Source organism: Hypanus sabinus, chromosome 27 (genome assembly GCF_030144855.1).
Source record: "Hypanus sabinus isolate sHypSab1 chromosome 27, sHypSab1.hap1, whole genome shotgun sequence".
Classification (NCBI taxonomy): domain Eukaryota; kingdom Metazoa; phylum Chordata; class Chondrichthyes; order Myliobatiformes; family Dasyatidae; genus Hypanus; species Hypanus sabinus.
In genome coordinates this window covers 22,283,659-22,307,340 of record NC_082732.1, presented here as the reverse complement: position 1 = coordinate 22,307,340, position 23,682 = coordinate 22,283,659, and the positions used below count along the sequence as shown (strand labels likewise).

At 47.1% G+C, this 23,682-nt stretch overlaps 1 protein-coding gene across 6 annotated transcripts in view; it reads left to right on the top strand.

The window, feature by feature from the left end:
• Nucleotides 1-23,682, top strand: part of LOC132382063 (rootletin-like) — a 130,666-nt gene that overhangs the window by 70,587 nt on the left and 36,397 nt on the right. For 5 of the 6 annotated variants that reach the window (XR_009508191.1, XM_059951907.1, XM_059951906.1 and 2 more), the window contains exons 17-28: nucleotides 422-652; nucleotides 1,571-1,764; nucleotides 2,628-2,755; nucleotides 6,226-6,395; nucleotides 7,036-7,215; nucleotides 8,824-8,958; nucleotides 10,419-10,562; nucleotides 12,101-12,339; nucleotides 12,578-12,737; nucleotides 14,668-14,835; nucleotides 19,115-19,499; nucleotides 22,508-22,725. Coding sequence is in view for 5 of the 6 variants with exons in the window: in XM_059951907.1 (XP_059807890.1) it covers nucleotides 422-652; nucleotides 1,571-1,764; nucleotides 2,628-2,755; nucleotides 6,226-6,395; nucleotides 7,036-7,215; nucleotides 8,824-8,958; nucleotides 10,419-10,562; nucleotides 12,101-12,339; nucleotides 12,578-12,737; nucleotides 14,668-14,835; nucleotides 19,115-19,499; nucleotides 22,508-22,725 (2,352 nt within the window). In the remaining variant the exon portion in view is untranslated. The remainder of the gene's footprint in view (nucleotides 1-421; nucleotides 653-1,570; nucleotides 1,765-2,627; nucleotides 2,756-6,225; nucleotides 6,396-7,035; nucleotides 7,216-8,823; nucleotides 8,959-10,418; nucleotides 10,563-12,100; nucleotides 12,340-12,577; nucleotides 12,738-14,667; nucleotides 14,836-19,114; nucleotides 19,500-22,507; nucleotides 22,726-23,682) is intronic. The other variant, XM_059951908.1, reaches the window with a different exon arrangement.

Below are 23,682 nucleotides of genomic sequence, written 5' to 3'. Positions count from 1 at the left end.
TTCGTAGATGGCATTTGAGTTGTGCTCAGCCGCGCAGTCATGGGCGTGGAGAGGGTAGAGCAGTGGGCTAAGCACGCACCCTTCAGGTGTGCCAGTGTTGATTGCGGGCGAGGTGGAGATGTTATTTCCGATCTGCACAGACTGCGGCGGAAGTCAGGGATCCATTTGCGGAGGGAGGTATGAAGGCCTGGGTTTTGGAGCTTTTTTGTGGTCAGAACTGTAGGAATGATTGTGTTAAGCGCTGAGCCAAAGTCAATAAACAGCAGCCAGACATAAGTGTTAGTATTAGTAACGTTATGCAGGGTGGGTACATGGGAAGATAGGTCTGATGTGGCAGCCGGATCAGTCATTAAGCAATGGGAGGTTCGAGAGACTACTCTTGCTCTTCATTGGTAGGCATGCAACTCTTGTGTACTTGCAGCTGGAGGATGAGAAGACGATGCTGCTCGCTCAGAAGAAAGAAGTGGAACAGGAGAAGACCTCAATCCGGGATGAGCTGGTCCGCCTGGAGCAAGAGAAGCTGGACCTCCACAACGAGCGCCACAGCCTGGAGCAGACCCTGCAGATGATGGAGCAGAGCCGTGAGAACCTGGAGCAGGATCTGAAGACCTGTCAGCAGGAGAAGGGAGAACTGCAGGAACAACTGGGACAGGTAGACGGACTGCTAAAGTATGCTCTAACATTGCAGAACCATTGGCAAAAGTTACTCTTAACCTGCTGAATATGCAGCTAGAGTTACAAACCAAAATCTACTTAGCTGCTCACAAAATTCCGATAAACCTGCCTACTCCAAATTTTTATGACGCAGGATTAATATGCACAATAATGATGAAGGAACTCAGAAAGTCAGGCAGCGTCTATGGAGGGAAATGAACAGACGACGTTTCAGACCAAAATCCTTCATCTGGTCTCATGAAGGGTCTTGGCTGAAGCATCGACTGTTTATTCTCCTTCATAGACGCCACCCAACCTCCTGAGTTCCTTCTACAGCTTGCGTGTGTTGCTCAGGATTTTCAGCATCTGTACAATCCCTTGTGTACGTTGTGGTAGATTAGCCCATCTTCTGGACTAAAGCATGCTATTCCCTTATTAATGCTCAACACGTTTTTATTTGTGCACCTTTTAAGAGTTGCGCAGTAAAGTAGTGAACACCCTTATTAACCAGTGAGTTTAGAGTGAGCGTAGGAAGCAGGGTTCTGGTAGTTGAAGGGCAGTATGGGAAGTGGACCCTTGGTGAGTTGCTGGGCAGTGTGTAAACTTCCATCGAGTTGGAAAGCAATACAGCAAATATTGAGCCAGATGCCAAACCATAGGCACTTTGGAATGGTAGGGTAATGAATCATAAGAGTTGGACTCTAATGCTTTTATTGAATAAACAGCAAAACTATGTGTCAAAGTAGCCTTATCCTGCAAAGTAACCGGCAAAGGTTGCTGGACAAGAGGTCTCGCCTGCTGAATAATCAGTCACACGTCCCCTGCTATATAATATGCAAGTAACCCTCACCCTGTTAAATAGAACTGGTTATGCCTGTGAGACGAAAGACCGAACTGCCCCACTGTGTTCCCGCAGGTGACTCGACAGAGGAACAGCGCGAGCGAGGAGCTGGCGCAGGTGCGCCACGAGATTGAGCGGCACAACGAGGCGCTGCTTCGCGCGGCCAGAGAGAAGGAGGAACTGACCAGGCTGAAGGCGAGCCTCGAGGTCCAGCTCACCGCGTCAGAGCGCGAGAACAGGGCGCTGGCAGATGAAGGGGCAGGTGTCAGGTGCGTGCAAACACCGGGTCGGGCGGGGGGGGGCATCGGTGCCGAGAACTTGCCCTTCGGCCATTCAGTGGGAAAGTTCGACCCTGTAAAGCTGAGTAACGAGCCGCACGTCTCTCCGTGTGATGCTTTGGAAACATCCCACCACGTATCCATTGTAATTGTGTGCCGGCAGCTGCACCATAATGTTGAACTGATACGCTCACCAACTCTGCTTGACAAACCCACTCCTTATGCAGCCATACTCCCTGACACAACCCACCCGCCTCAATGTGAAGCTCCCTGATAGAGTTTGATGGGGCTGCATGGAGGCTGCAAGGTTGAAATTGTACAAGTGAGAGATTGACTGGAGGATGCACTCACTCATCTGGCTGCCTCACACCCTCCATTCCCCCTCTCACCCTCCATTTCCCCTCTCACCATTCCCACTCTCACCCTCCATTCCCTCTCTCACCCTTCATTCCCTCTCTCACCCTTCATTCCCTCTCTCACCCTCCATTCCCTCTCTCACCCTCCATTTCCCCTCTCACCCTCCATTTCCGCTCTCACCCTCCATTCCCCCTCGCTACCTCCATTCCCCCTCGCTCCCTCCATTCCCCCTCGCACCCTCCATTTCCGCTCTCACCCTCCATTCCCCCTTGCTCCCTCCATTCCCCCTTGCTCCCTCCATTCCCCCTCGCTCCCTCCATTCCCCCTCGCTCCCTCCATTCCCCCTCGCTCCCTCCATTCCCCCTCGCTCCCTCCATTTCCCCTCACTCCCTCCATTCCCCCTCGCTCCTTCCATTCCCCCTCTCACCCTCCATTCGCCCTGTTCCTCCCTACCCCACCCCCCCCACTCTCTCTGACCACCTCTCTTGTCTTGCCAGGACTGAGAAGGAGGCCCTGGAGACGACACTGTTCGACACCAGGCAATGGCTGACCATGCTGGAGACGCAAAAGGAACAGGCCGAAGGCGAGAATCAGGCCCTACTCCTGGCCAAAGAGGCTCTGCAAGGTAAGGCAAACAATAAACCCTGTACTCCTGCACAAGATTATGGCAAATTCCTCTTCTTCCTCAAATGTTCCCTGTTCTGCAAAGCTCAGTACAAGTCAAGCACTGCAGAGGGAAGGGAAGTGGACTGGCTGCCCTTTTTCTGAGCTGCAGGTTCAACCATGAAAGTTCTGGTACGTGTGCAAGTCTACCTGTGTGAAAGTTCAGCTTCAGTTCTGGTACGTGTGCAAGTCTACAGGTGTGAAAGTTCAGCTTCAGTTCTGGTACGTGTGCAAGTCTACAGGTGTGAAAGTTCAGCTTCAGTTCTGGTACGTGTGCAAGTCTACATGTGTGAAAGTTCAGCTTCGGTTCTGCTACGTGTGCAAGTCTACCTGTGTGAAAGTTCAGCTTCGGTTCTGGTACGTGTGGAAGTCTACCTGTGTGAAAGTTCAGCTTCAGTTCTGGTACGTGTGCAAGTCTACCTGTGTGAAAGTTCAGCTTCAGTTCTGGTACGTGTGCAAGTCTACAGGTGTGAAAGTTCAGCTTCGGTTCTGGTACGTGTGCAAGTCTACAGGTGTGAAAGTTCAGCTTCGGTTCTGGTACATGTGCAAGTCTACATGTGTGAAAGTTCAGTTTCAGTTCTGGTACGTGTGCAAGTCTACCTGTGTGAAAGTTCAGCTTCAGTTCTGGTACGTGTGCAAGTCTACAGGTGTGAAAGTTCAGCTTCAGTTCTGGTACGTGTGCAAGTCCAGATGTGTGAAAGTTCAGCTTCAGTTCTGGTACGTGTGCAAGTCTACATGTGTGAAAGTTCAGCTTCAGTTCTGGTACGTGTGCAAGTCTACATGTGTGAAAGTTCCGCTTCAGTTCTGGTACGTGTGCAAGTCTACCTGTGTGAAAGTTCAGCTTCAGTTCTGGTACGTGTGCAAGTCTACATGTGTGAAAGTTCCGCTTCAGTTCTGGTACGTGTGCAAGTCTACCTGTGTGAAAGTTCAGCTTCAGTTCTGGTACGTGTGCAAGTCTACAGGTGTGAAAGTTCAGCTTCAGTTCTGGTACGTGTGCAAGTCCAGATGTGTGAAAGTTCAGCTTCAGTTCTGGTACGTGTGCAAGTCTACATGTGTGAAAGTTCAGCTTCAGTTCTGGTATGTGTGCAAGTCTACATGTGTGAAAGTTCAGCTTCGGTTCTGGTACGTGTGCAAGTCTACCTGTGTGAAAGTTCAGCTTCGGTTCTGGTACGTGTGCAAGTCTACCTGTGTGAAAGTTCAGCTTCAGTTCTGGTACGTGTGCAAGTCTACCTGTGTGAAAGTTCAGCTTCGGTTCTGGTACGTGTGCAAGTCTACAGGTGTGAAAGTTCTGCTTCAGTTCTGGTACGTGTGCAGGTCTACATGTGTGAAAGTTCAGCTTCGGTTCTGGTACGTGTGCAAGTCTACCTGTATGAAAGTTCAGCTTCAGTTCTGGTACGTGTGCAAGTCTACCTGTGTGAAAGTTCAGCTTCGGTTCTGGTACGTGTGCAAGTCTACCTGTGTGAAAGTTCAGCTTCAGTTCTGGTACGTGTGCAAGTCTACCTGTGTGAAAGTTCAGCTTCGGTTCTGGTACGTGTGCAAGTCTACCTGTGTGAAAGTTCAGCTTCAGTTCTGGTACGTGTGCAGGTCTACATGTGTGAAAGTTCAGCTTCGGTTCTGGTACGTGTGCAAGTCTACCTGTATGAAAGTTCAGCTTCAGTTCTGGTACGTGTGCAAGTCTACCTGTGTGAAAGTTCAGCTTCAGTTCTGGTACGTGTGCAGGTCTACATGTGTGAAAGTTCAGCTTTGGTTCTGGTACGTGTGCAAGTCTACCTGTATGAAAGTTCAGCTTCAGTTCTGGTACGTGTGCAAGTCTACATGTGTGAAAGTTCAGCTTCGGTTCTGGTACGTGTGCAGTCTACCTGTGTGAAAGTTCAGCTTTGGTTCTGGTACGTGTGCAAGTCTACATGTGTGAAAGTTCAGCTTCGGTTCTGGTACATGTGCAAGTCTACATGTGTGAAAGTTCAGCTTCGGTTCTGGTACATGTGCAAGTCTACCTGTGTGAAAGTTCAGCTTCGGTTCTGGTACATGTGCAAGTCTACATGTGTGAAAGTTCAGCTTCGGTTCTGGTACATGTGCAAGTCTACATGTGTGAAAGTTCAGCTTCGGTTCTGGTACGTGTGCAAGTCTACATGTGTGAAAGTTCAGCTTCGGTTCTGGTACGTGTGCAGTCTACCTGTGTGAAAGTTCAGCTTTGGTTCTGGTACGTGTGCAAGTCTACATGTGTGAAAGTTCAGCTTCGGTTCTGGTACATGTGCAAGTCTACATGTGTGAAAGTTCAGCTTCGGTTCTGGTATGTCTGCAAGTCTACCTGTGTGAAAGTTCAGCTTCACTTCTGGTACGTGTGCAAGTCTACCTGTGTGAAAGTTAAGCTTCAGTTCTGGTACGTGTGCAAGTCTACAGGAGTGAAAGTTCAGCTTCAGTTCTGGTACGTGTGTAAGTCTACATGTGTGAAAGTTCAGCTTCGGTTCTGGTACGTGTGCAAGTCTACATGTGTGAAAGTTCAGTTTCAGTTCTGGTACGTGTGCAAGTCTACTTGTGTGAAAGTTCAGCTTCAGTTCTGGTACGTATGCAAGTCTATCTGTGTGAAAGTTCTGCTTCAGTTCTGGTACGTGTGCAGGTCTACCTGTGTGAAAGTTCAGCTTCAGTTCTGGTACGTGAGCAAGTCTACATGTGTGAAAGTTCAGCTTCAGTTCTGGTACGTGTGTAGGTCTACCTGTGTGAAAGTTCAGCTTCAGTTCTGGTATGTGTGCAAGTCCACATGTGTGAAAGTTCAGCTTCAGTTCTGGTACGTGTGCAAGTCTACAGGTGTGAAAGTTCTGCTTCAGTTCTGGTACGTGTGCAGGTCTACCTGTGTGAAAGTTCAGCTTCAGTTCTGGTATGTGTGCAAGTCCACATGTGTGAAAGTTCAGCTTCAGTTCTGGTACGTGTGCAAGTCTACAGGTGTGAAAGTTCTGCTTCAGTTCTGGTATGTGTGCAAGTCTACAGGTGTGAAAGTTCAGATTCAGTTCTGGTATGTGTGCAAGTCTACAGGTGTGAAAGTTCAGCTTCAGTTCTGGTACGTGTGATCATGAGCTCGAACCTCCAACACGTCTCAGAAGAGGACGAGTTGACCAAGGAGCTCTGCTTGCTTTGGAGCGCCTCCCCACAGCTGGAGGCAGACACAAGACTACACTGGGATGAGAGCAGACGACAACTCTGCTTTGAAATCCACTTATCCTAGGCTCACTGTCTGAACAGTTTAATTAGAACTGGCGGAGTCGGTGTGTTCACGAGGGGGAGAAAACTGGGGGTGAATTTCCCTGCCCCACTCTTTGTCTCAGTGAGATGTCAGGAGCTAAATCCCCCGTCCTACTGCATTGCCTTGTCTCGCACCTTCAGTCCCATTGCACAACGGGGCCGGTAACACTCAGTTTCGTTCCGTTTGCCCTCCAGCTGAGAATAACCGTATACGGAAGGAAATGGAGGTGGAGCTGACCAAGTGGGAACGGGACAAAGAACTCCTCGCTCAGAAACTCTCCCAAGCCGAGCGAGAAGCGCAGGCTGCCCTGAAAAACGAGCAGGCAGCCCACGAGGAAGATGTGGATCGTCTGCAGCGAGAGAAGGTAATGGAGGGGGGGCATCTGTGGGTCAGAGTGTGATAGGAACTTCTCAGATCAGGGTGGGGCCACTGCCTTTAGATAGCCCCCAATTATGCAGGTGGTTTCTGTACTGTGAACTAACCCCTCCAAATATAAACTGGAACTTGCTCAGGGACAGACCCAGAACAGCCATGCTTGCTTGATGCTGTGGTAACTAACTGGACACTACCATGAAGTGACCAGCCACGGCCTTAAGGGTTTATTTATTTTTAATTTAATTTTTTTTTATTTGCACAGTTTGTCTTTTATGAACATTGGTTGTCAGTCTTTATGTATAGTTTTACATAAATTTGATTGTTTCTTTATTTCCCAGTGAAAGCCTGCAAGAAAATGAATCTTTTGTATTGTAACATATACATACTTAGAAGAAAACTATATTTTGACCATAAGAGGAAAGGAAGATTTTGGGGTGGGGGGGTCGGTTTTGCTGCCTTCTGATGCCATCTTCGGCCTTGTGAGGACAACGTGGTACCAAAGTGCTGTGGGTTGTGGAAGTCAGCATTTTCAGGAAAGAACCGTAGTGGCTGGAGATCCACGCCCAGGCCTGGCAGCAGGGCTGTGGGTCCCCTGGCCTGAGACTGCTGTGGCCATTTCTCTGTTGCAGGAATCCTTGCGCTTGGGGCTGGAGGAGGAACGGGAGGAGCTGTTGCACCAGCTGAAGCAGGAGCGTGAGGAGCTGTGTGCTCGCTTTGAGGCCGAGCGAGAGGAACTCGGCGAGGAGATCACCGCCCTGCAACAGGAGCGAGATGAAGCTCTGTTGCTGGCTGAGAATGAGAAGCAGCAGGTAGGGGGAGGGAGATGGGGACCAGAGACTCTAAAATGTCGCATTTCCATCCAACAGCTCTCTCTCTGTTTGTCCAGTCCACAGACTCTCTCTGTCTATCCAGTCCACAGACTCTGTCTGTCTGTCCAATCCAGACCCTCTCTGTCTATCCAGTCCACAGACTCTGTCTGTCTGTCCAATCCAGACTCTCTCTGTCTGTCCAGTTCCCTTTATATCTTTTTTGACCCTTTCGTCATTTGGGGTTTCAATCCAGTGCTGTGGTATGGCCAGTGGGAGGATTCTCCTCTTGCTGCTGTACCTGCTGAACTTGACCCTGGCTTTTCACTTAGCCTTCTGGTATTTTTACGATTTGCACAGAGGTAACCTCCGGGAGACCGGGATATCATGGTTTACTGTGTGAATGTGTGTGTGTGTGTGTGTGTGTGTGTGTGTGTGTGTGTGTGTGTGTGTGTGTGTGTGTGTGTGTGTGTGTGTGTGTCTTCCTATTGTGGTTTCAGCTATTCAAGTTCAATATCAACGCTCCCTCAAATGAGATTGGAGCTATTTTCCTTTGCACTAAACAACCTTTCCCTGAGTGCCAGCAAAGCAAGAGAACTGGTTATTGACCAGAAAGGGGGCAGTGCACATGCTCCTGGTTACACCAATGGCGTCGAATGAGAACTTCAAGTTCCTAGGATTCAATATCACCATCAGCTGCCCTGATCTATGCGTGTTGACCCCATGACCAAGACAGCTCACCAGCACCTCTGGAGGCTAAAGGAATGTAGCACGTCCCCTTTGACCCTGACCGGTTTTCATTGACACACCTGTCCGGATGCGTCACAGTGTGGCACCTGCTCTATCCATTATTGCAAGAAGCGGCAGAGTGTTGTGGACACGGCTCAGACACGTCCTGGAAGCCAGTCTCCCCTCCTTAGACTTTGTGCACACTTCTTGTTGCCTTGGTAAGGCAACCAGCGTTATCAGAGACCCCAGCAACCCCTGGACAGCCGCTTTTCCCCCCTTCCCATCAGGTGGAAAGTACGAAAGCTTGAAAGCATGCGCCACCCGGCCCAAAGAAAACATTTACACCGCTGTTATCAAACTATTGAATGGCTCCGCAGTATGATAAGACGACCTCTTGACCTCACTATCTACTTTATTATTATGACCTTGCACTGCACCCGATAACAATAACGTTAGATTCTGAGCTCTGTTTTAGTTTTGCCTTGTACCAGCTCAACGCACTGCTGCAATGAATTCTGAATGAATGGTATGTGACAATAGTGAACCAATTTAAATGCTCCCGGATAGAAGGAGCCGATCTTCTATTTGTTCGTGCTCTTGCCCCACCCCAGCTGCACCGGTATGACCGTCTCTATCTCTCGTGCCGGTGCTGGCCTGCTTTGTCCTGTGAGTTCAGGTCCGTTACCACCCGGGTAGAAAGTGTCCATCTGCTTCCGCTGAGAATCTCTAAGCTCGCCTACGTCCCATCAATGAGGATGGGACAATTAGCGTAGAAAGTCTCGTCACTAGCCCATTCTGCCCACCGTGTATCCTGCTTCTTACTGGTTGCCCAGAGCGTCTCTGTGTTATTTCTTACGGCTAAATCAAATTACTCTTCCACAGGCCTTATCCTTGAAGGAGTCGGAGAAGGCCATTCTCTCGGAGAAGCTCACCAGCGTCCAGCGGGAGCTTGCGAACGTTTCAGTGGACATGGAGCAACTGAGGCGCGACGCTAACAACCGGCATGAACAGGACCGAGTGCGTGTGGTCTTTTCCAACCTCTGGGCTTGGCCCCTGGACGATGTAACGCTTAACGCTAGCAAGGTTTAGGGCAGCAAAGCTGATGGCTTTACAGCATTGGCTGAGAGTGTGGGCGCAGGCTCAGTATGCAACAGAGGAGTGACTCAAACAGAGGAACCAAAAGTATAATCAAACGCCTTGTTCCACACTGACAGAAGCATTAGAATGCTCCTGGACTCTTTGTCACTCTTACTCTCACTAGTAAGTGCATGCAGACTCAAAGGAAGACACACACACACACGCTCACTCTCACTCGCTCGCACACATGCGCGTGCACACACACACACACACACACACACTCTCACTCTCTCACTCACACACACACATACACACTCACTCTGACACTCTCACACACACTCACACACATTCTCACACACACACTCACTCTCACACACACACACAAGCACACATACGCACATTCACACTCTCACACACCCTCTCACCCTTACACACACACACATGCACACTCCTTCAGGGACAACACACAATCCTCTAGGAATAGACTTAGACCATAAGACAAAGGAGCAGAAGGCGGCCATTCTGCTCATCGAGTCTGCTCCACCATTTTATCATGAGCTGATCCAATCTCCCCTTTAGTCCCATTCCCCCACCTTCTCACCATAACCTTTGATGCCCTGGCTACTCAGATACTGATCAATCTCTGCCTTAAATACACCCAATGACTTGGCCTCCACTGCCGCCCGTGGCAACACATTCCACAGATTCACCACTCTCTGGCTAAAAAAATGTTTTGCATCTCTGTTCTGAATGGGCACCCCGCAATCCTCAAGTCATGTCCTCTCGTACTAGACTCCCCTACTTTGCCACATCCACTCTGTCCTTGCCTTTCAACATTCAAAATGTTTCTATGAGGTCCCCCCTCATTCTTCTAAACTCCAAGGAATACAGTCCAAGAGCGGTCAAACGTTCCTCGTATGTTAACCCTCTCATTCCCGGAATCATGAGGAATTCCTGATGTTGCATGGGCCAAAACAGTTGAATCTTATTGACTAGGTAGCCTGTACAATGAGAGGGCAAGTGGACTGTAGTAAAAGCTGTATGTGTAGGTGAAATTTCTCTAAATCTCCCAGAGAATTACCTTGATCGAGAACTAACCTGGAGAAGAGAATTGTCCGATTAATTGCTCTGTCTTTGTGGGGAGGCCTAGAGTGGTACTTAACTTGTTTTTGAATTGTGTTTGGCTCTAGGAAGGCAAAGTGCAGTAAGGCTGAAGAGATTCCTCGTATCTTTGGGAAGGGCAATTATGGACTCTGTGTCACCTGGAGAGAAGTTTTTTTTTAGTTGAAATGTTGGGTGTAGAGTTCTATCTTGCTATGAGAAGGCCAAGCCTGATCATTGTCCTCTGTTTCAATCTTCATCCCCCCCCAACCTCTAAACCACTCTGTTCACTCCGGCAGAACCAAATTAATAATTTGACTTCGGAGTTGAAGAATTTCCATTCCCGGTTTGAGGAAACTGTCAGTATCCATGAGCAAGAGATGAAGACCCAGAATGAGCAGTTCAAGGACCTGATGAGACAGCGTGAAGCTACACTCCGGGAGGTTGGTAGCAGTAAAGAAATACATCAGCTTCATAAAAATCTGAGTCGGTCGAACTAGCTTCTCCACTCAAAGTGTGTTTGCAGCATTGGCTGGAGAATTTTAAAGCAGGAAGTAGTCCACTTGGCCCCTTTTTACATTAAATGACCTGTCCACTTCTCATTCCAAAAGCCTCCCCTTGTTCCCTTCAGCATTAAATATTTTTGTCAATTTACATTTTAAAAGCTATTTGGAATTCTGGTTTCATCATTGTTTGTGCAAGAAGGCCATAATCTATAACAACTTCCTTTTCAAAGAGATCCCCAATTAACTTTGTTTTCTTAAACTTAATGTCCCTAATAAACAGATTCCCTCTCCGCTATTAGTTTCCCACTTTTAATTCAAGTCCTTTGTAATGTTGGACATGTTCTTGTTACAAGGAACCCCATTCTCTTTCATCTCTCCTAATTGCAGCCTCCCATTCCTGAGGTGGTACTTAATTTACTTTTTATGCCTTTTTATTTAAAGCTTTATAAAATTGTTCCTCATTTTAATTTATATATTTATTTCCAAAGCGCATTTGGCTTCAGCTTTGTCTTGGTGTCCGTGTCTTCTCTTTCTCTGACCGTAATCATGATCCATATTTAATTATAATTTAAGCCTTTCTGTCAAATCCACTAACTAATGATAATTCCCTTTGTAGTCGTGGGTGGCCTTTCTCACAGCCGGGTTTCCTGCTTTAGTGTTGTTTGCAATTTTTGATATTCTGCTTTGTGTCCAAGACCAGATTATTATGTATACATAGGAAGCAGACTAATAAACCTGATGTGAAAATTAAAGTACAAAGTAAATTTATTATCGAAGTACATATATGTCACCATATACCACTCTGAGATTCATTTTCTTGTGGACATATTTAATAATCGAACAAAAACCAAAATGGAATCGGTGAAAAGCCACACCAACTTGGGCGTTCAACCAGTGCGCAAGAGATAACAAACTGCGAATACAAAAAGAACAAAATAATAAATAAATAAGCCACGAATATCAAGCATTGAGACAAGTAGTCCTGGAAAGTGAGTCCATAGGTTGTAAGAGCATTGCAGTGATGGGCAAGTGAGGTTGAGTGAAGTTATCCTCTCCCTTTTCCTGCTGTAATTCTCTCTTTAATACTGTCTGCCTTCATTTCAGCAACACTTGGCAAACCTATCTCTATTTGTCTTTGCCAGCAAGCGGGTGATCAGAGGGTTAGGGATTGATTCCAGCTGGATAATGCATCAATTTCTAAGGCTAACTCTTGTTTTTTTTTAAATAGCGAGTCGCCTGCATTTACACGGGCAATGAAGCACTCTGCAGACAGTGCCATCTGTGTTGTTGCTTCTTCAGTAATGATCTATGTAGACTTAGTGCTATGAGGCAATTCTGCCAGTGATGAACATTCCCAGTTGAGGCAAATCTTGAGAAAGAAGCAAAATAGTTGTTTTTTTTTTGGCTAGGATGCACTGACAGCGTAGTTAACCCGTGTCGTATAGAGTACTATAAACACTGATTTGCCTTTCCAGGTGGAAGAGTTAAAGATGCAGCTTCAAGTGGCTGAAGATGCCCGCGACAGCATCCGGCGCGACCTGATTGAAGCTCACCGTAGGATCCGGGAACAGCAGGAGACTCAGGAGGTCCAGCGTAAAGAAATCCTGGACCTGAAACGCTCGGTCACCGATGAAGTGAAGGAGAAGGAAGCGTTGCAACAATCAAACGAGGAGCTTAGGTTCAACATCAAGAAAGCAGAGAGTGAAAGAATCAGGTACAGAACAGTACTGGCGACTAAGTGCTTCCAGTTGGAGAATAAATAAGGAATCCCTCTGGCTCCAGCTGTCCCCTAGATGGTTCACATGGACCTAGGGTTTGGCTCCATGGGTACCAGCAACTTCTCATGCCCTGTAGCAGAGACTTTGCAACTTTGCCCTTCAGAGAGGGGAGTAAACTATGAATGTCTTTTGCAGTTGTGACTGAGGGAGTTTCTGTGTTGCTGTGTCTTCCAGTCTGAAACGAGCCAACGAGGAGAAGGAGCAGAAGATCTCTGTTCTGGAAGAGGCAAAGGCAAACTTTGAGAAGGAATCAGCAGATCTCCGGGCGAGTCTCCGCGAAGTTGAGAAATCACGCCTGGAAGCACGCCGAGAGCTTCAGGACTTGCATCGACAGGTAACTTAGGAAAAAGGACAAAGAAACTGCATTGTGTGTAATTTGAGTTTAGAATACCTTCGTCTGAAAGGCCGCGATAGAGTGGTTATGGAGAGGATGTTTCATATAGTGGGAGAGCCTAGGACTAGAAAGCACAGCCTCAGAATAGGAGGACGTCCCATTAGAACAGAGATGAGGAGGAATTTCTTGAGCCAGGTGGTGGTGAATCTGTGGAGTTCATTGCCACAGATGGCTGTGGAAGCCAAGTCATTTCAAGCAGATTTGTCAGGTTCTTGAGTAGAGAGATCGTCAAAGGTTATTGGGGAAAGGCAGAAGGAGGGGTTAAGAAGGAAAATAGATTAGCCATGATTGAATGGTGAGAGTAACGATGGGCTGAATGGCCTAAATCTGCTCCTATGTCTTATGGTCTTATGGCAAAACTCTCAGATAAAAGGACCATTTAGAACACAGAAAGTAGAAGAGTACAGAACAGGAACATGCCATTCGACCAACAATGCTGTGCTGAATCAGCTAAAAATCAAATTAAGAACACCCAAAAATTAACTCCTCCTACCTACACTATGTCCACACTTAACGTTTCTTAAAAGCCTCTAATGTATTTGCCTTTATCACCATTCCAGGCAGAGCATTCCAGACATCTGCCACTCTCTGAGTAAAAACTTACCCCTCACATCCCCCTTGAACCTATCCCGCTCACCTTCAATGTGCACCCTCTGTTATTAGATACTCTTTGTCCACTTTGTCTATGCCTCTCATAATCTTGTAAACCTCTATCAGATCTCCCCTCAGCTTCTGGCGCTCCGGAGAAAACATCACAAGTTTATCCAGCCTCTCGAGAGAGCACATGCCCTCTAAACCAGGCAGCATCCTGGTACGCCTCTTCTGCACCCTCTCCAAAGCCTCCTATCCTATCCAACCAGAACTGTGTGCAATATTCCAAAAGTGGCCTAACCAGCATTTTATGAAGTTGCAAGATAACTTCCTGACTGTTGAACAATGCCTTGAATACTAAAAGCAAGTCCATTCCATTAGCCTTCTTATCCACCTTATCGACCTGTGTAGCCACTTGCAAGGAGCTATGAACTTGGATCCCAAGATCTCTCTGCTCAACAACACTGTTAAGGACCTTGCCCCTTACAGCAAACTGCCCCCTTGCGTTTGCCCTACCAAGGTGTGACAGCTCACATTTATCTGGGTTACATTTCCATCTGCCATTCCTCAGCCCATATCTGCAATTTGAACTAATCGTGCTGTATTGATAATGACTGGATCACCCGTCTTGTAAAATCACGGCCCAGAAGAAAGCAATGGCAAGCCACTTCAGTAGAAAATTTGCCAAGAACAATCGTGGTCAACTGTGATCGCCTACATCGTGCAACGTGGCATGATGATGATGCTGATAGTGTATATGTGTGTATATGTAATGTTGATTTCAGCTGCAGGAGTCCTGTACGGGAATATTTGGCGATTCTCTTTGGAACTGTACCTAAAGAGTTGCCATTTTCCGGTGCCATCTTGGATCATGAGCATTATTTTGGCACGTGAGACGTGATGGAAGGCTGAGAGCATCGTTCAACTCAGCTTGACTAAGCTCTGTGCACCACGGTTAAATTATTTCAGAATGTTAGTTTACTTCACGACACGGTTAAAGTCTTAGTTTTTCTGTTTTCCATTATTGTCTAATTTCTGCCTCGCTCACTCAAAGGAAGTCTTGCATTTCTACAACCTTCCATGTTCTCGGCACTTTAATGCTAATGGAGTATGTTTGGTTTGTTGTCGTGTTGGGAAGGTTACTTTAATACCAGGGGGATTTTACCCACTACCACGTTAGGTAATCGATTTTTGGGGTTCATGCGTTTCACTTTGCCAGAGGTGGTCTTTTTTCCTTCCAAAACATTTCATGTTCTTTCCACCCCCTCCCATCCCTCAGGTAAAGACACTGGACACTGAAAAGATGAAGAAGACCAAGGAGATTGTGGATCTCCAGACCCGCGTGACTCTGAACGAGCAGCGAGAAGAAGAATACCGGCGTGAGTCGTTTGAACTGAAACACAAAATTCTGCAAACCGAAGCCAGCAGGGAATCCACTCGGAAAGAGGTGATTGAATAATCTTCCTTTGAGTTTAAGCTGGAATCTGACCTAAGTACAAATCGCCTTTTTCCCATCTTTCGTTTTGGACTTCCTGCGTCCATTCTGTGGGTGCCAACTCTTTCCACGGACAGGGACCTTTACACGCTAGAGCTTCTGCCTGGAAGTCATCGTCTTGTGTGAGGAAATAACAGTCAAATGTACTTTTGTCATGCATAATGCTCAATCTACATTCCCTTGCCATTGCCCCAGCATAACAAGAGTGATGAGATGGGAATTAACTTTGCCTACATGAGGCAAGGTTGCCAAAATCACTTGTAAGTTTTTAAATAACACAAGCTGGAATCGGACAGCACGGACAGAGATGTAACGGCCCATCATGATTTATTTATCTGTTTATTTACTTACCTATCCATCTGTCTATCTTTTTTATTTATCTAGCTGCCCATTTATTTATTTATTCATATATCTATATATTTAGAGTTAAAGCACAGAATAGTCCCTTCTACCCCTCAACTCACATGACCCCAGCAACCCCGATGACCAGATTTAGCCCTGCCCTAATCGCGGGACAATTTACAATGACCGGTTGACCTACCCGGTACTGTGGGAGGAATCCGGAACACCCAGGGAAAACCCACAAATTCCGTTGACTGAGGCTCCTTACAGAGGTCGCCGGAATTGAACTCTGAACTCTGACACTCCGAGCTGTAATAGCCCTGGTGCCCAAATTGGTTCTTTCGGGGATGTCACAGTGAGCTCAGAGCGTCGGCGCAGGAACTAGCTCTTCAACTCGCCGAGTCTCTGCCGGCTGCCAAGCACCCGGTCCTCCGCTAATCCCATCGACTCTCCCTCCCTCATCACCCCCGGGCTCTACCACTTACCTGTTAACCTCCAAACCCACATGTCTTTAGTATGTTGGAGCAAACCGCATTACCCAGGGAAAGACACACAGTCACTGAGCGAATATACAAACTCTGGTGGACAACACCGGAGGCTGGGATTGCACCGGGTCTCTGGGATTGTGAGACAGCAGATCCTCCGAAAACCCCATAATCTGTCTCTGGATGTATTTATGCAATTTAAAGTTACTCCTCTTCCACTATGCTGTCAGGCAGTTTGCACAAGCAAAAATAACCTCATATCTCTGTTAGTTCTTTTGATAATTAGCTCACATTTGGGTCCTCTTGTACTGTATAAAAACCGTGCATTTGAACTCATTGAACACAGATGTTTCTGCTTTATGTTGCTTAGCTACCTCTGAGATTAATTTACTCATCTCTTGGGAGAAGACTTTGTTTATTTGTTCATGTTTTTTGCGAACGGATTTACCATCTGGATTGCAAATGTATATAAAACTGTTGCGTTTAGGGCGGTGTGAACGGACACTGTGAAGGGCAAAATTTAGAAAAAGAGCAAAGAAAAACAGCTGCTGGGAAAAAAACTCTGCGGGTCAGGCAGCATCTGTGGAGGGACAGAGTTCTTCCAGCATTTTGTCTGTTACTCCAGATTCGGGCTTCTCGCGTCTTTTGTGTCTCCTCTTTGGAAGCTGAAGGCTGGACTCCTTAGAAGAATTTGAATTCCTGGAGAGTATTTGTGGTTGCACAATGAAGGGCAGGAAACACACAGCAGGTCAGGCAGCCTCTGTGGGGAGAAGAACAGAAATAATGTTTCAGGTCAGGAGTCTTTGTAAAGATTGGGAAAGAGAGAAAAGGACACAATTTTAAGCGTGGAGAAGCAAGAGAGGGATGGAAACGAGAACCGCCCTACAATCTCTGACAGGGTGAGACCCAGGTTGGTTACTGTAAAGCTTAAGATAATTTTTGCCTCTGTTTTATGTTGCTAATTTTTTGTCCAATTTTTGGTAACTCATTCTTTCTTTCTGACTGTATCAAGACTGGCCAATTCTACCAGTCATTCATCCATGTTTTCTCTGTTAGAACAGACCGACTGGCTAGGCACGTCCTCCAGTCCTGCTATTAGCAACACGGAACACAGACAAAGAAGCATAATGTGTTTCTCACTTCGGCATTAACCCACATCAGACCTATTCCTTTTCTTCCATCCTGCCTCCTTTGGTTCAACTTGCCAGAACTGGAAAAGAAGGCCAACAAGAGGTTCTGGGCTGTGAAATGCTTATACTCTTTCTAGAGACTCTGCCTGGGTGTGTCCATCGTTTTCTATTTTTCTTCAGATAATTCCACTCATCGAAACTCATCACTAAACTTCACGACCGAGACTTTGGTACTTCCCTGTTAGTACAGATTGGCAGCGACATCTCCTCCACATTCACCATCAGCGGAGGTGCACCACAAGGCCGGGTGCGTAGCCCCCTGCTCGGCTCCCTTTGCCGTTATGATTGTGTGGCTAAGTACGACTCCGATCCCATTTGCCAACAACACCGCTGTTGTTGGCCAAATCAAAGGCTGCATGTCTGAAGGACAATGAAAATCTAGTTGAGAGTTACCACAATGACAATGGCTTCTCTCTCAGCAAATCAGCAAAACCAAGGAGCTGATTATTGACTACAAGAGTGAGAAGCCGGAGGTCCACGAGCCAGTCCTCATCGAGGGATCGGAGGTGGAGAGAGGCAGTTGCTTTAAACTCCGAGGCATTAACATATCAGAGCATATGTGTCATCACAAAGACAGTGCCTCTACTTCCTTAGAAGTTTGCATCAATTCAGCATGTCACCAAACTGCAATAGATGTGCAGTGGAGAGCATCCTAACTGGTTGCTTCTTGGTACAGAAACACTAATGCCCTGGAAGGGGGAAGTCTGTAGAACGTGGTGAATACAGCTCATCTCAGGCAAAGCCCTCGCCACCACTGAGGGTATACTTACAACACGCACTGCCACGAGGAAAGCAGCATTCATCATCGAGGACCCTCGACCATCCAGGCCGTGCCCTCTCTCACTGCTACCATTGGCCTTGGCTCCCGCACCACCAGTTCTTATTCAATAACCATCAGGCTCATGAATAGTGTGGATAACCTCGCTCACCTGGACACTGGACTAGTTATATAACCTGCAGACTCACTTACCACTCTGTTTTTGAATATGAAACCCCGCTGGTTTCCTTGGCTGTGTAAGTCCAGGGAATACATACTAGGCATCCGGTGGTCTCGAGAGACCATGGATTTGCACCTTGGAAAGTTTCCAGGGCTCAGGCCTGGGCAGGGTTGTATGGGAGACCAGCAGTTGCCAAGCTGCAAGTCTCCCCTCTGCACGCCACCGATGTTGTCCAAGGGAAGGGCACTAGGACCCAAGCAGCTTGGCACCGGTGTCATCGCAGAGCAATGTGTTGTTAGTGCCTTGCTCAAGGACACAACACGCTGCCTCAGCTGAGACTTGAACCAGTGACCTTCAGATCATGAGACGAATGCCTTAACCACTTGGCCACGCGCCAACTCTGGTCCTGCCAAAACATTGAGATTGAGACGGTTCTCCCACCCCAAACCCTGGTTTGTGTGGATGCTTTGTAATTTGCAACCCTGTTACAACTCAGAGCCACGAAATAACAGACAGCACCGTGCGTGCGATTCAAGGAATCATATTTATGAACTTCAACTAAAGGATTAGTAAAGAAAAGGAAAAAAAAACAAAAAGGGCCAATTAAAATTAAACAGTCAAATGTGCACCAGTTTCGTCTCCTGCCGAACAAAGAAAAACCCAAGACCAGCCTTCCTAATTGGATGACACACCTTCCTCAGCATCCCTTATCTTCAACAATAACCCAAACAGCCTGAAAGTAGAGCAGACTGCTCTTGCAGAGTTGCTAAAATTAAATACCTACAGCAGAGCAGAAAAATGTGAACCAGCGTGTTACAAATGTTTGTACAGTATGTCTTCTTCTGCTCATTAGCTGTTCATCAGTCTTTGTTCATAAAATTCTATTGTAATTCTTTTTTCCAGCAAGAAAATGATTCTCAGGGTAGTAGTGTCATGGAGACCATGGATCTGCACCTGGAGTTTCCAGGGCGCAGGCCTGGGCAGGGTTGTATGGGAGACCGGCAGTTGCCCAAGCTGCAAGCCTTCCCCTCTCCATGCCACTGATGTTGTCCAAGGGAAGGGCACCAGGACCCAATGCTGTCGTCACAGAGCAATGTGTTGTTAAGTGCCTCAGCTGGGGCTCGAACCAGTGACCTTCAGATCACTGGATCAATGCCTTATCCACTAGGCCACGCGCCGGCACTCAGGGTAGTATATGGCAACATATACAGTACGTACTTTGATAAACTTACTTTGAGAGCCTGGATTTGCCCTTGACTTCCTTCTTCTGTTGCAGCTGGCCAACCTTCAGCGGAGGCTGACGGAAGCAGAGCACGAGTTCCGCATCCGAGAGAAGGACCTGGCGGGAAGTCTGGAGGAAGCCCAGGGGAACGGGAAGAAGCTGCTGGACAACACACGCAACCTGGAGCTGAAGCTGGAGAAAGCCCAGGTGGAAGTTCACGAGCTCTGCCTGAAACTGAGCGCTGCGGAGGGACGGGTGAACGGGCTGGAGGGCGAGCTGGCGCGGGTGGAGGGGCAGAAGCGGGACCTGGAGTTCAAGCTGAGCTGCCTGTACTCCGCCCTCCGCCGCACACTGGGAATCAGCCGGTCTGGACGGTCACGGAGTCCGGCAAACCGTGGGCAAAGTGCCTCGCCCCACAGACGGCACTCTCCAACTAAAGGTAAACAGGCCTGACAAATCATTCAGGACAACCTTTGCTGCCTTTCCTAGAATTCAAACAGACTGGAGCTATCAGTCCAGGAGGTTCTTTGCAAAAGATAGTGAATATTAATTACAGTTGAAACAGCTCATTTGGTTGTCATTAAAGTGGCTTCTGTAGGGTGGGTATGGGTTGGTAATCAATACAGGCTTTGCCCCCAAATCCTACTCAGAGTGAATAAATAAATAAAATATTCACACTCATTCTCCACCTGCCCACAATTACTGTACCCCTCACTTTCCCTTAATCCCTCTGTTCCTTCTAAACTATTCAGCATTCTCAGTCTCCACCTCCCAGTCCCGGACTCTCTTCCTTCATAATTCATCACCCGTTTGATCTTTCTTGTCTAGCTCTCCCTACCTCTGAGTGTGTGTGTCTCCCTCTCCCTATCCCCCACCCCCTCACTGACCCCCCTCTCCACTTCTCGCTCCCCTCCCCTTCTCTCTCCTCCCCCTCTCCCCCCTTCTCTCTCCCTCACTCTCCCATTCACTCTGTCCCTCCCCCCCCTCTCTCCCTCCCCATCACTCTCTCCCCCTTGATAACCTATTGCATGTGCAAACCAAGTTTTTGTGATTTGTGCATATGCACTGCCAAGTCCCTCTGCACAACAACATGCTACAGTCATTCACCATTTAAAGAATAGTCTGTTCGTCTAATTTTCCTTTCAAACTGGGTGACCTCACATTTACCATGTTATACTCCATCTGCCAGACCCCTGCCCACTCACTTAACCTATCTGTAACCCTCTGCAGATTCTCCCCATCCCCTGCACAGTTTGCTTTTCCATTCAGTTTAGTGTAATCAGAAAACTTAGATACGTAACACTCTAACAACTCATTAACGTATACAATGAACAGCTGCGGGCCTATCATTGACCCCAGCGGAATTCTGCTCAGCACTGACCGGCAACAAAAGAAACATCTGTTTACCCGAACTTCTGCCTTCTACTGATTAACCAACCTGCTAACATGTTACCCCAATTCCTCGCATCCTTACCTTAGGTAGCCCTGGGGTTAATGTGGCATCTTATCAAGTACCGTCTGGAAATCCAAGTGTATGACATCCACCTGTTCCCCTCAATCCTCAAAGAACTCCAGAAAGTTTGTCAAACAGGACCTGTCTTTCATGAATCCATGCTGTATCAGCCTGATGGAATCACTTCTATCTAGATTTCTCTCCGTTTCTTCCTTAATAATAGCTTCAAGCATTTTTCTGACTACAGGCTGGTCTACAGTTACCCACCTTTTGTCTACATCCTTCCATAAACGGGCATGACTTTTACTGTCTTCCAATGCACCAGGAAATGCCCAGAGTCCAGAGAATGTTAGTAAGTTGTCACAAGCACATCTACTTTAACTTCTACCAATTCTCTCAGTATCCTGGACGGCATCTCGTCGGGACCAGGGAACTTGTCTACCTTGAGGCTCCCTAGTTTGCTCATCACTACCTCTTTAACTATATGCTTTGGCATCTCCCATTGAGCAAGTACGTAGATGATAGTCAAAGACTGGATAGGCCATGGTGTGGTGCTTCCCACGGATCAATAGGCTGTCTTAGGGATGAAGAATGAAGGTGACCAGCAGATGGTGTTCACTCCCTCTGATTAGAACAGTTTTGTATAAAAATGTTACACACAGCTGCAAATTCAAAACTCTCTGTATTTACTAGAATCAGAATCAGGTTTAATATCACCGGCATATGTCCTGAAATTTGTTAACTTTACGGCAGCAGTACAGTGCAACACATGATAAATAAATATAGAGAGAAAAAAACACTGAATTGCGGTAAGTATACTTATATAATCATTAAAAATAAGTAATGCAATAAAAAACAGAAATTAAATATAAAGTAGTGAGGTAGTGTTCATGGGTTCAGTGTCCATTCAGAAATCGAGTGGCAGAGGGGAAGAAGCTGTTCCTGAATCACTGAGTGTGTGCCCTCAGGCTTCTGTACCCCCTTCCTGATGGTAACAGTGAGAAGAGGACATGCCCTGGGTGGTGGGGGTCCCTGATGATGGACACTGCCTTCCTAAGGTAATAAACATACCAGGTGTCTGGCTGTTTACCAGGTGTATTTTACTGGAGCAGACTGACTGCTAGTCTCTTGTTTCGATACCCAATCTCTCCACACTTGCAAGTTACATAGATTACACTTTCCTGCTGCTGAATTGTCATTTGTTAAGACAAATTTTGGTGAGTAACAGCCAGGTCTTTATTTTGTATTCGTTAATTTAATAAGGCAACTGTTACTGTAGCATGATTGTGCAGAGATCTCAAAATTGTCTCGGATGCTACGGAGGCTAGTACCCAAGACGGAGATGACTAACTCTACAAGTTTCTGCATCTTACTTTGATCTTGTGCGGTAGCAACCCCTCCCCTCCGCCGTACCTCAGTGACGTTGTGCTGTGGAACTGGGGGAGATTCCATAAACAGGGACCTGACAATCAACTTCAGGTGACGATGACTCAGGTTAAATACTTCCCAAGCCGCACATGGTACTTCTCCAGCCCTTTTTAGAAATATTGCAAGATTAAGTGCTGGAGGGACTCGATGGGTCAGGCAGCATCTATGGAGGGAAATGGACAGGTGATGTTTCAGGTCAAGACTGCCCACCTGTATTGAGAAGAAAGAGGGGAGGATGAAGCAGCCCTGCAGGTGATAGGTGGATCCAGGTGAGGGGGCTGGATGGGCAGATAACGCGGGGAACATCCAAAGTTAGGAGATAAAGTGGCAAAGATTAGATTGGGGAGGACGATGGGGCATGAAATAAAAGGAAGGGGGTAGGGAGCCAGTGTCTCTGGAGTTTGTTTTAATGCCGGTGTGACAGGGCAGCACTCCCTGAGCCAAACCCTGGAGCATCAACCTGACGGTGTGATGGAGACACTGGAGTGAGACTTCAGGGGCTCCTGCCTCAGGGCTAAGACTACTGTCGGTGGAGCCGCAATGTACGTGTTCTTGTGTGTTTCCAGGCTTCGACAACACCTTCACCACCACGACAGACGGCCAGGGCAGCCCTATCCCTCGGACCGGGACACCTGAGCGTAGCACCACCTCCCGCCCCGCGTCACCCAGTCACTCGCAGTCCCCCTCCTGCGGTGAGCAGTGCGGGGCAGATATTGACCCGGAGGTGGTCCGAGCAGGCCTGCGAGATTTCCTTCAGGAGCTGAGGGACGCACAGAGGGACCGGGTAAGGACGGATGTACAGATGCTGGTACTGGGTGGGAGGAAGGGGTGGCAAGTTAGTGATAGCTCGGACATGTTACAGAGGCACAGTAAAAGTTTTCAAGGTACCGAGTCTGTTAGGTTCTAACAATTTGGAAAGATTAATGACACTAGGGCTTTGGAAAGCTGAGTCAGCTGGGCTTTTAACAGTTGATAAAGTGGAAGATGTTTACATTATGAGGAAGCTCAAAACCAGAGGATGTAAATAGAGAGATAGTCATCAATAAATCCAGTGAGGAATTTGGGAGAAATTTTCCAATCCAGTGTTAGTTTCACCATGGATTTTCTTCCACTGAAGTTGGTGACACAAAGAACATGGACAATTCGAAATGACCCAGAGGTTAGTTAGATGAAGGAGAGTGAGAGCAATCGCTATTGAAAGTTGAACTCCAGCAAAGGACAATCGACCTCTATCCAGGGAAAGTATTTGAAGTAACGTATCCGAATTCTTAAACGTGCAGGTAAACCGGAAGACATAACACCTTAGCCAGGGTTCGGGACTGAATTAGTTGTTAAGCTATCAGGAGTTTGCAAATGCACCTTACTGCACAAAACCTGCTCGTTGTAAAACGTCATACACATAGCCATGTATCTTGAGTCAATATCGCAGCACCTGGAAGAAATTAAGTGGGATGGGGAGCTAGTAATTACTGCAATAAACTCAGAAAATGAAGGTCACAGTGACTTCCTGGGAACATACTCTAGAGAAGTAAATAAAAATGGAATTTGGTGGCGGTGGTTTAGAAAACAGCAATAACAGATAGAAATGCCTCAATGAGAAAGAGGCTAGACATTCTTGTAACAGGAAGGCATTTTTATTTATAAAAGAAATCCAAAGTCAATCAGAGGTCATTCCACTGGGGCAACTCACAGGTTTATAAATACTATCAAGGGTAGTGATAGCAAAGAATTCAACTTTACT